The sequence below is a fragment of the Taudactylus pleione genome, unplaced genomic scaffold, assembly GCF_031769625.1.
Source record: "Taudactylus pleione unplaced genomic scaffold, aTauple2 ptg000305l, whole genome shotgun sequence".
Lineage (NCBI taxonomy): Eukaryota > Metazoa > Chordata > Amphibia > Anura > Myobatrachidae > Taudactylus > Taudactylus pleione.
In genome coordinates, this window is record NW_028284706.1 from 1,759,444 (window position 1) to 1,772,167 (window position 12,724).

The 12,724-nt window shown below is 46.0% G+C and overlaps 1 protein-coding gene across 1 annotated transcript in view; it reads right to left on the reverse strand.

The window, feature by feature from the left end:
- Positions 1–7,537: 7,537 nt before the first annotated feature.
- The window catches only part of CD164L2 (CD164 molecule like 2), a 47,880-nt gene continuing 42,693 nt past the window's right edge, over positions 7,538–12,724 (reverse strand). The window contains exon 6 of the mRNA XM_088442113.1: positions 7,538–8,883. Within this exon, the coding sequence (XP_088298239.1) occupies positions 8,865–8,883 (19 nt within the window). The 3' untranslated portion in view covers positions 7,538–8,864. The remainder of the gene's footprint in view (positions 8,884–12,724) is intronic.

A 12,724-nucleotide genomic window follows, 5' to 3' on the forward strand; every position in this document is an offset into this window, starting at 1 on the left:
ACAACCGAGGGGGATAAGGCAAAGTTTTTGTGAAACTAAAATCACGTTTAAAAAGGAACATACAGTATTTGGAATGGTGTGTATTGCTCACATTTTACACAAAAGTATTCAAAGTGCCAGTGTGGTGTTACCAGTGTATATTGAAATAATTGTATGTAACATATTTTCATATATATATATATATATATATACATATAAATATATATTAAGGGTGAGGGGGTTCGGATTTCTGAAATCCGAACCCCCCCGAGCCCCCCCGATCCGAGGCCGATCCGGGTCAGGATAGACTTTTCCCGCCTGACTCAGATCTGAAATTGAGGCAAAACGTCATCATACCGCCTTCCGGGTTTCGCGGGTTTTGGATTCTATATAAGGTACCCGCGTCGGCGCCATTTTCTCACTCGGCTGTGGACAGTGAAGAGGGAGGGTGGGAGTTAGGGCTGGCTGGGCTGTGTAGTGTAGTGTAGTGTAGTGCAGTGTAGTGTTGTGCTGTGCTGCGCTGTGCTGCTGTTGTCCATAGGGGCTGTGTCCACTCCTCCAGTCCAAAGTCCATAGGGGCTGGCTGGACTGTGTTGTGCAGTCAGTTGTCCATAGGGGCTGTGTCCACTCCAAAGTCATGTGCAGTGTCCCAGTCCTAAAGGGGTGCTGTAGTGTTGTCCAGGGGGTGCTCTGTCCATCAGGGGTGCTCCCCCAAGTGCAAAAAAATTAATATTTTTTCTGTGTTTGTGAATTGTGTGCGCAGTAGCCGCACGTGCATCAACAAAGTAGTGCCAAGCGTGCGCCTGTGTCATAAGTAAAGGGCAGGCTGGCTTGACCGTTAAAGGGTGCTGTAACCCCCAAAGGGAACTCCAAACAAAATTAAAAAATATTTTCTGTGTTTGTGAATTGTGTGCACTGTGGCTGCACATGCATCAACAAAGGAGCAGCGCCAAGCGTGCGCCTGTGTCCCACAGGTAAAGGGCCGGCTGGCTTGACCATTAAAGGGTGCTGTAACCCCCAAAGTGCACTCCAAAAAAAATAAAGAAAAAATATTTTTTGTGTTTGTGAATTGTGTGCGCAGTAGCCTCACGTGCATCAACAAAGTAGAGCCTTGACTGCTATGTTGGTGTTAGACGTGCGTCTGGTATCCGCCATTAGTGCAGTGGGATTTAGACAATTGATGGAGGTAGTGTGTCCCCGGTTCCAAATCCCGTCTAGATTCCACCTGCATCCTCAAAGCAGCAGCGACAAGCATGCGTCTGTTTGTTAAAGGGTGGTGTAACCCTCAAAGTGCGCTCCACAAACAATAAAAAATTTCTTTTTTTTTCTATCTTTGTGAATTGCGTGGGCTGTAGCCGCACCTGCATCCTCAAAGCAGCAGCGACAAGCGTGCGTCTGTCTGTTAAAGGGTGGTGTAACCCTCAAAGTGCGCTCCACAAAGAATAAGAAATTCTTTTTTTTCTGTCTTTGTGAATACTGTGGGCTGTAGCCGCACCTGCATCCTCAAAGCAGCAGCGACAAGTGTGCGTCTGTCTGTTAAAGGATTACATCGATGACAGCATCCAAGTAGGCATGTCAGACAGTCCGTACATGTACTGGCAGGAAAAAGAGGCAATTTGGAGGCCCCTGTACAAACTGGCTCTATTTTACCTGAGTTGCCCCCCTCCAATGTGTACTCCGAAAGAGTGTTTAGTGCAGCCGGGAACCTTGTCAGCGAAAGGCATAGGAGGTTGCTTCCACAAAATGTGGAGAAGATGATGTTCATAAAAATGAATTATCAACTCTTCCAGGGAGACCAGCCTCCAGAATGTACAGAGGGACCTGTGGTGGTGGATTCCAGCGGGGACAACTTAATACTCTGTGAGGATGAGGATGTTTTATATACTGTAGTGCAACTTTGGTTCAGTTTTGGGGCGTGGGTCCCCCTGGATTGCCTTGGTTGATCTGTTTCAGGGCACCGCATTATAACACATTTTTCTTTTAAAACACATTTTAACCCTTCACTGTTTGTTTATTATACATGTACCTCACTTTTTTATTTGAATTCTTTATATGCAGCAGTAGCTGCTCCTAACTATCTCTTTTACACTGCAGTTTTCTTACTATGGTGGAGCCCTGGGGCGGCTTAGCTGGGCTGGTTTATGGGGGTGTCCTGCACTCTGGATTTGAATCGTAGTATGTTAGGGACCTACCCTACAGAGGTTACCTGGATATGGTGGGTAGGCCGATAACCTTGGCCAAGATTATGCTAAAAACCTCTATTGATTGCAAAATTCTATTGCATTTATATATTATTAAAAATTTGGAGTTGTGCACCTGAGATTTGTCTGTTTTTGTGCCTGCAATTAGTCTCATCAGGTAGCACCTCCCATTATATATATATTACAGGGTGTGCAGTCCAGAAATCTTTCCTGTATACTCCATTTAATGTGCTTTATTGCACTTCTGAGGGAAAGGAGACGCCCTCAGTCTGGATTAGCACCCCTACCTTATTTGTTTAAAAGCATGGAGTCTGGTAATAGATATGCACACTGGTATTAGGCACAATTCTAGGTAAGTCCTACAAGTTTTATATACTGTAGTGCAACTTTGGTTCATTTTTGCGGCGTGGGTCCCCCTGGATTGCCTTCGTTGATCTGTTTCAGGGCACCGCATTATAACACATTTTTCTTTTATAACACATTTTAACCCTTCACTGTTTGTTTATTATACATGTACCTCACTTTTTTATTTGAATTCTTTATATGCAGCTGTGGCTGCTCTTAACTATCTCTTTTACACTGCACTTTTCTTACTATGGCGGTGCCCTGGGGCAGCTTAGCTGGGCCAGTTTGGGGGTGTCCTGCGCTCTGGATTTGAATCCTAGTATGTTAGAGACCAACCCTAAAGAGGTTACCTGGATATGGTGGGTAGGCCCATAACCTTGGCCAAGATTATGCTAAAAACCTCTATTGATTGCAAAATTCTATTGCATTTATATATTATTAATAATTTGGAGTTGTGCACCTGAGATTTGTCTGTTTTTGTGCCTGCAATTAGTCTCATCAGGTAGCACCTCCCATTATATATATATATTACAGGGTGTGCAGTCCAGAAATCTTTCCCGTATACTCCATTTAATGTGCTTTATTGCACTTCTGAGGGAAAGGAGACGCCCTCAGTCTGGATTAGCACCCCTACCTTATTGGTTTAAAAGCATGGAGTCTGGTAATAGATATGCACACTGGTATTAGGCACAATTCTAGGTAAGTCCTACAAGTTTTATATACTGTAGTGCAACTTTGGTTCATTTTTGGGGCGTGGGTCCCCCTGGATTGCCTTGGTTGATCTGTTTCAGGGCACCGCATTATAACACATTTTTCTTTTATAACACATTTTAACCCTTCACTGTTTGTTTATTATACATGTACCTCACTTTTTTATTTGAATTATTTATATGCAGCTGTGGCTGCTCTTAACTATCTCTTTTACACTGCACTTTTCTTACTATGGCAGTGCCCTGGGGCAGCTTAGCTGGGCCAGTTTGGGGGTGTCCTGCGCTCTGGATTTGAATCCTAGTCTGTTAGGGACCAACCCTAAAGAGGTTACCTGGATATGGTGGGTAGGCCCATAACCTTGGCCAAGATTATGCTAAAAACCTCTATTGATTGCAAAATTCTATTGCATTTATATATTATTAATAATTTGGAGTTGTGCACCTGAGATTTGTCTGTTTTTGTGCCTGCAATTAGTCTCATCAGGTAGCACCTCCCATTATATATATATTACAGGATATGCAGTCCAGAAATCTTTCCAGGATGAGGATGTACACAACACTGAAGAGGGTGAGGAATCGGTGAATGAGGATGAGGACGACATCTTGCCTCCGTAGAGCCAGTTTGTGCAGGGACAGATTAATTGCCAGCTTGTTTTGTGGGGGCCCAAACGAACCAATCATTTCAGCCACAGTCGTGTGGCAGACCCTGGCGCTGAAATGATTGGTTTGTTAAAGTGTGCATGTACTGTTTATACAACATAAGGGTGGGTGGGAGGGCCCAAGGACAATTCCATCTTGCACCTCTTTTTTTCTTTGAATTATGTACTGTTTGCGGCCTAGTTTTTCAAACTGCCATCCTGTCTGCCACTGCAGTGTCACTCCTAGATGGGCCACGTGTTTGTGCCACCCACTCGTGTCGCTTAGCATAGTCATCCAGCTACCTCGGTGCAAACTTTTGGACATAAAAACACTATTGTGAGGTGCGAGGTGTTCAGAATAGACTGGAAATGAGTGGAAATTAATATTTTTGAGGTTAATAATAGCATAGGAGCAGAAAAATCAACACATTCTGTGATTTTAGTTCTTTTTATGCTTTTTAAAAAAAAAATACAGATCCAAAACACAAAACCCAGAACCCAAAACACCGAAGGGTGGTTTTGGCAAAACCAATCCAGATCCAAAACACAAAGAAAGATCCAGATCCAGATCCAAAACACAAAAAGTGGCCGGTGCCCACCCCTAATATATATATATATATACTGCAAGTCTACAAGAGTGTTATGATTTTGCTGGACAGCGAGCCCGGACCTGGACAGAGAGAGGGGTCTGTCTACCACCACCCACACTCACTCCCCGATGTACTGCAAAGCCTGCAAGAAGGTTTATTTTTCCTTTGGAGAGTGAGACCCAGGGGCCGGCGAGCGCGACATCATGACATCACACCGCGCCGCTGATAGAGGAGCCGTGACTTGTGAGGACTACAGAGCAACAAGCAGTAGCAGGTAAGTGTGGGGCTGGCTGACTGGGGCTGGCTGCCTGGGGCTGACTGTCTGGGGCTTGGGCTGGCTGTCTGGGGCTGACTGTCTGGGGCTGGCTGTCTGGTACTGACTGTCTAGGGCTCGGGCTGGCTGTCTGGAGCTGGCACTGGCTGTGGAGCTGGACTAGAAACAAGAGTCAGACAGCAGGACTGGGCTGGAAAGACAAAAGGGGGTTAGAGGTGTCAAAATTGAAAAGGAAGCCAAAAGACTGCACTGCCTGGTGTCACTTCAGTGATAGACAGAAAGGTTATCTCAATTATCAAGGGCGTATATAATTATTAATATTCCATTGAAAACACTAATACCCACACATAATTGCTGCTGTTCAAAAACAGGGAGGGGAGGAACGTGGGGGTCCCTGTCTATTTGGTCAATCCCGTACCCCACCATTTTCCTGAGAACTGAACCCACCCGACCTTTGGAATACGAGCTGAGATTTGAGTCGGGTCGGGTTTTCCCGCCTGATTCGGTTCTCAAAATGAAGCAAAACGTCATCATCCCGCTGTTGAATTCTCGCGGGTTTTGGATTGTATAAAAGGTCCCGCGATCGCCGCCATTTTCATTCTGGCTGTGGTCAGTGAACAGGAAGGAGGGGGCTTTGATCGCTGTGCTGAGAGGCTGGCTAGCTAGAGTGGACACTGTGAAGAGGAATGAGGGGGCTGCCTGTGATCGCTGTGGGGGCTAGCTAGGCTAGTTGACACACTCAGTGAAGAGGAAGGAGGGGGCTGTGATTGCTGTGCTGATAGGGCTGGCTACTGTTGTCACTTGTGTCAGGGGCTGGCTGCTTAATGTCAATATGGGCTGGCTATCTGCTGTACATAGGGGCTGGCTGGCTGGGGATGCAATCGGGAAGCCGGCTGACATTATACCGACAGCCAGCTTCCCAACTGTCTTATCTCGGCGAGGGTGAAATGCCCGGTGTCTAGATGTAGACACCGCTCATTTCGCCGATGCCGGGAGACCGGCGCTCGGCATCCCAATTGAAGGGATGCCGGGCGCCGCGAGCTTGCGGGGTGGGGAGGGTTAGGTTTAGTGCACCCAGGGGGGATTTAGGGTTAGGCACCCCCCCGGGGGACTTAGGTTTAGGCAGCGGGGAAGGTTAGCCACTTACAGGGGGATTAGGGTTAGGCACTTTAGGGGGAGGTTAGGGTTAGGCACCCCTAAGGAGGGTTAGGGTTAGGGTTAGGGGGGTTAGGTTAGCCATTACTTACCTTACGACGATCGGGATTTCCAGTGCTGTCGGGCTTGCTGCTGCTGGGATCTTTCCAGTGTCGGTCCGCCGCTGCCGGGAATCGAATGCGGCCGGCGGTATTTCATACCGATTCTGGCTGACTGTGCTGCTGTGTTATCCAGGGGGTGCTCACTGCTCTGTCCATCAGGGGTGCTCTTCATCTTCACCCCAGTGTGAAAAAAATATATTTTTTTTCTATGCGTGTGTGCGTGTTAGCCACACTTATATCAGCAACGTAGCCGTGCAGTGGTGCTGCCGGTGTCATTTATCAAGGGGCTGGTGCCCCCCAAAAATAAATTATAAATAAAAAAATAAAACTTTTTTTTTTCAGTGTGTGTGTGCGCGTTAGCCACACTTATCAGCAACGTAGTTACGCAGGATTGCTGCATCTGTCATTTATCAAGGGGCTGCTGCCTCATTCAGGGGTGCTCTCCCCCCAATTGCAAAAAAAAAAAGTATTGTTTTCTGTGTGTGCGCATTAGCCACACTTATCAGCAATGTAGTTACGCAGGATTGCTGCATCTGTCATTTATCAAGGGGCTGGTGCCTCGTTCAGGGGTGCTCACCCCCCCAAGTGGAAAAAAAATAAAAATAAAAGTGTTGTTTTTCTCTGTGTGTGTGCACGCATTAGCCACACTTATCAGCAATGTAGTTCTGCAGGATTGCTGTGTACTTTGGACACTGGATTGTGGCCTGTGCCGCCGGGTTGACACAAGCAGCTGGACGCTGACGTGCGGCCTGTGCCGCCGAGTTGACACAAGCAGCTGGACACTGAACTGCGCACTCTGGACACTGAGTGCTGTCTGTGCCGCCTGGATGACACAAACGGCAGAGCATGGATATGTGGACCGTGCCGCCTAGATGACAAAAACGTCAGGTAACAAAAGTAGACAGGAGAACTGGGTACTCGACTGGATAACAGGAGACAACACCAAAACCGGAAACATGTGAAACGCTATCACCGACACCGGAGCAGCGTTTGCACCAGAAGGAAATAGCCGCAGGAAGCAATCCAGAACAGAGCAGGGATGATGGACAGTTGATAGGAGGAGTTCAGCGAACGGTCGCCCGGCATTCACATGAGCGGCTTGTGACAGATACCCATTATCTCTAGAGCCAGAATCAGAGGAGGAGAGAAGCAGTGGACAGTTGGGCATACCACACCTATAACATCTATTGCGGCGAGTGCGCCAGCACTACAGCAGGTGGGCAGAAGAATTATGAGCTGGGGCAGCAGACATGTCAACCCCAGGACATCATGCCCTGTGTAAGAGTAGCAGCCGTACAGCATTTATTACAGCCCTACCTAATTAACCACCTTCCCCAGTCAATTACATGAAGTGAGGGGCTGACGATCCCTTGATCTCACAGCACAGGATCAGTGCCCATCTTTTATTGCTCTCAGTATTGCTGGAAATTATATGTGTGTACAGGTGTTGATGTTGCAGAAGATTTAGCCACACACCAATGGATGACTAGAAACTATTAACAGACCAGTTACTTAACCAGTGGTGGTGGTTTATTGAAGATAGAACAGGTACAGTCATACTCACTGTTATACACAATGGTAGATGGAGCAGAGCTTGAGCAAAATGGGGCTTCATACAGCTCACCAGCTGGTGAGTGTATGCTGTTTAGTGTGTAGTGGTGTAAGATGCTGGAACAGCGTTACTATCACAGGTAATCATGGGTCTCTATAGCTAAGTAGGAGACATACATCTCCCACTGTGACACTCAACACAGAGACAAGATGGCACAGTGTATGCACAGCACTAACCTTGGTGTTCATCTTGGTACAGCGAATGAAGCCTCTCTGAAGGGACTGTAAGATGGAGTCTGCACTCTCCACTTTCAACACCACCCCTTGCTACAAGCTTCTCCATGTCCTGATAGTGGTCACTGAATAGAGCACAGCTCCCAGGTATCTTGATTTCACTAAGTGGTCTGTACCTTCTGCTTAGAGGCCAGCTCAGTGTCAGAATGGGGTATAAGGGCCCATCGGGGCAATGCTGTAGTAGGGGGCCCATGCTTAATGGGTGTGGTCATCCACCAGTGGGGGTGTGACCAGTCACCGCAGTTGCTTGACTAACTATTAGGCCAATATTGTTGTAGTTTCTATAGAAGAAAACAAAGTACCAATGGTTTTCAGTGGTCATGCTCTACAAGGTAACTGACCCTTCAATAGTGTAACAGCATGCAATTCAGTGCACAGTCTGGAACATGACACCAAGATGAGGGGGTGTGGCTCTCAGGTAGTGGGGCCCACCAGGGATTTCCCCTGTACCCCTGTGGGCCAATCCAGCCCTGGGCCAGCTCACAGTTAGAAAGACTCCACCTGAATTACATTTATATTAGCTTTTCTAAGGTGTCATCTCAGTTGAGAATCAATACAGACAGGGTCATGACAGGGAGAGAAATTAATTCATGGTAAATGATGTGCGGCATAAATAAAGGCGAGATGAGGAAGACCTATTTATAGATGATGATCAGGGCAATAAGAAATACACATGGCTTCATATATTGATAGACATAAGTCCCTTTTTTCCATTGCAGGGAGTCAGCAGGTATGTATACAGAATGAGAGGATCTAAATACTGAAGAACCAATTAGAAGGCGGTACAGCAAATTAACTAACAATTAGGAGTGATGAAACATGGTCATTATATGGTAAGTAGTCTGTAGAGGGATCTTCATGGAATGAAGAACAGAAATACAGAACAAATCCATAAAGCATGTATATGTTAAACATATAATCATGTTGTGCAGTGATCTGATGCTGTCAAACTTGTAACTGAAACATTTCCACTTTAGAAGCAATGTGCGACTTGTCAGGCCATCAAGATGAAAAGAGTCAGAAGTCCTACTGAGGAGTCTCCTCCCTGCAAAATAAGAGAACAGACTGTAGATTAGACATAATCTATGATTGGATAATAATTATATAATGCAAATTTAAACCAAATGATAATGTTGTTTCATAAGTGTTCCCAGGAATACTGACTGCATTGTGAACAGTTCTACATTTCTCAACAATCATTCACCCTGATTGCTGAATGGCTAGGTCTATGAGCAATTAGGCCACATGTGAGTGGTTCAATTTCACAGCGCTTGCCATGCACGGAATCGGTATGAAATACCACCGGCCGCATGGCCGGCGTTTCGATTCCCGGCAGCTCCTGGCCGATGAGCAGAGCCCAGCAGCGGAAGCCCAACAGCGCTGGAAATCCCGATCGTCGCTAAGGTAAGTATATACTAACCTAACCTAACCCCCTAACACTAACCCTCCTTAGGGGTGCCTAACTTTAACCTCTCCCCCAAGTGCCTAACCCTAATCCCCCCTCTAAGTGCCTTACCCTAACCCCCCCCCTTCCCCGCTGCCCAAACCTAAGTTCCCCGGGGGGGTGCCTAACCCTAAGTCCCCCCCGGGGGTGCCTAACCCTAACCCTCCCTTCCCCTAGCCTAACCCTAACCCTCCCGGGGGGGTGCCTAACCCTAAGTCCACCCCGGGTGCCCTAAACCTATCCCTCCCCCCCGCGACTGTCCGCTGTCTCCCGGCATCAGGGAAATGTCATTTCATTCTCGCCGGGATGTGACAGTCGGGAAGCTGGCTGCCGGTATTATGGAGGCCGGTTTCCCGATTGTATACCCCATGCACACACCCTACTTAGCCTTCCTTTCAACGGCTTATATGTGGAGGACATTAAGAAAAATTATTTTCCACCCTAGTTTGTCACACAAAGTCACCAAGAGTCCTTTTCAGGGTGTATATTAATGTGTTAGAAGTACCCACAGAGATTACACACCAACTGTATATCCGATAGTGCCTCCTTGTGTATTAACTTTCTACATTTGTTATTTTCGCTAGTATTGTATAACTTTTATAATATATAAATAACGATCATAGGGCCTAATTCAGCAGAGGACGTAAATGCGATCGTAGCTGCAATTTTACACGGAAGTTGTGAAAATAAGCTAATGTTTGCCAAAGCATAGCTATCATAAAGATGTCCACTGCTGCCTTCTCATATCTGTCTACCATTGATGCACATCAAGCAGTCACGCAGCATGTACGGAAAGTCTGACCAGCCGCAAACACTGCAGCTCTCCTCGCACACAGAGAGCTCTCATGCAGCAACAGCAATCGCAATGGCTAATTTATGCACGCCCATGAAACTGCATTTAAATAGTCAGATACGCCTTGTTTACCTAATAACTCCCCCCGTTACCTCCCCTAATCGCTGCTGACCACATGACACTCACTTTACGAATGGATCCTCTGTGCGTACGTAATCTCAAAGCAATCGTGGCGTGTGCGCAGTGCGACTTAATCGGCATTTCATCCGCTGCTGAATCTGTTATTGATTACATAGCTCTAAATGGTATAGCTTGTATACTTATAAAGAGGTACAGAATTATTGGTTGGCCCCTTCCAAAATCATCTAGATAGCAAATGATTTCATGTAGTGGTTGCAATACTTATAAAGTAGAATGTTAAGTGTATTGACTCATGTCATGTGGAGCATATGCGACTGTCCTATTAGATGTGTCACCTTTGTTTATGTTATTTGTTTTTTACTAAATTGGTGTCATCACACCTGGCCAGCGTACAGCGTACACGTGGATACTGTATGCATGAGCATCTGGTAGACTCAGGATCTGTTCGATATGAGAACAGACCTAGGACTGCCTTGGCTATTCATTCACCTGCTGCCTGCCCCAGCTGCCCCTGGAGACAAGCAAGTTCCTGCACTACAAAAAAGAATTTAGGGATAAGTATTATTATTATTATTGTTTATTATTAACACTGGACTGCAGTAAAATAACATTAGGAATATTGTTTATATTATTAACACTGCACTGCAGAAATTAGATGTATAATACCTTCAGGATAAAATAGTTTTTTTTAATTATTACCTGCACTACAGAAAATATGTTTAAAATCCCTGTAATATTATATTAATCTCTGCAGGGCAATATTATAATCCTTGCATTCCTTGATCAATTCCTGCAACACTATTATCCGTACAATACAATATTTACTACATTATTGTCTACACTATAGAACATAGGATACATAGATTTACCTTGTTCTGGCTGGCGTCATTCTGTATTCTGGTGTCGGGATTAAGATAGGCGTCGAAATACTGATGCCTCTCTTAAATCCCTTGTTGGGCTTTCCCCGTCGGAATATAGTGCGGCGGCATCGCAGCCGCCTGTGTCATAACTACATCCTGTTATTAATACTAGTAAAAGTATAAATCTCTGTATTATATTACAAAGTATTATACATATTTTTGTTTATGCATAGGATTAAATATATACTTATATGTTTAACTGTAGATATGGTCATTGCAAAATATGCATGGTGCGCTTGGCTTATTTTACAAGTACGTGTGTACAGTGACATACTGCTTCAGTGACGTAATAATTGGTGAAAATATTTTGTGATGGTTTATGTTATCAAAGGGGAGATGTACTGTTCAGTATCAAACCCTATAAAGAGGACAGGTCGAGAAGTTATCCATAGCAACCAATCAGCTTCTAGCTATCATTTATCTAGTATATTCTATAAAATGATAGGTAGAATCTAATTGGTTGCTGTCCACCTGTCTTCTTAGAAGGTTTGATACATCTTCCGCTTACAGTGATAGAAGGATTAGAATAGACAAGGACTGACAAGGAAAAATAATAAAAAAATGTGAAAAAAATTAGAAAAAGTAACAAGATCATTGTGGAACAAGGTACAAAGCACCTGACTCAGAGATGTACACCAATGCATTCGCAGCTACTGTACTAAAATATACTAATGCTGTAGCCGGTAGGAAATGTATTGAGACGCCCAGCGGTGGTTTAGCAGTTCCAGGCAAGTGTGTAGAAATATGCAGTGGTGGTCACAGATCCTTTGATAATCGGCCATCTGAGTAGCCCTATGGACACACAGAATGGCCGTCTGAACTGAGACGTCGGTACCACTTTATCTATGTATGGGACGCAGACTACGACATCAGGATACACATGTGTTTTCTGCCTCCAATCCCCATTAACTCCCCCAAATGGTCCCTGAATGTAAATCACTTTACGAAGTAATCCTCACAGCAAGTGGCATCGTAGAGGTACCTTGGTGCATGCGACAGTGACTCATGCGCTGTAACCTGTTAATTGCTCAACTGCGTAAATATCGGAATAGCGTACATCTCTGAATCAGGCCCGGAGCATGTGCATAGCAACGTATATGGGGACTAATTCAGAGTTGTACACTATACACTAAGCACAGGTCCCCTTTTCCAGAACGCTGACTATCACCCCCCCTTCCCCATGACCGTAGAGAGACAGCCCGGGCCCAGATAAAGGTGTGCAGCCTGATCGCTGGAGGCGTGGCCACGCTCCCTTAGTAAAAAATATACCCCTTTTTGCAGCATCGGGGAGAGGGGGCGTTGTGCACCAGGGAGGCCCTCAGCCTAGCGGAAATCTGTGGGTGTGTGTGTGTGTGTGAACCGGTGTGATCGCTCCCCCCCACTGGCAGAGGAGACTGCTGTTGCTGCTCCTCGGCAGCAGTGAGCAGTCTCCCACTGCAGCCAGCACACAGCAGCATGTGCTGGGCTGCTGACAGGTGGAAGTGAGGGGGAGCAGCGTCGGACCAGGGCCCCCACTGGGCCCCTCTAATAAGCCCGGGTGATTAGTACTAGCTCTCCCCCCTCTCAGCGCCTCTCCCCTTCCCCGCCC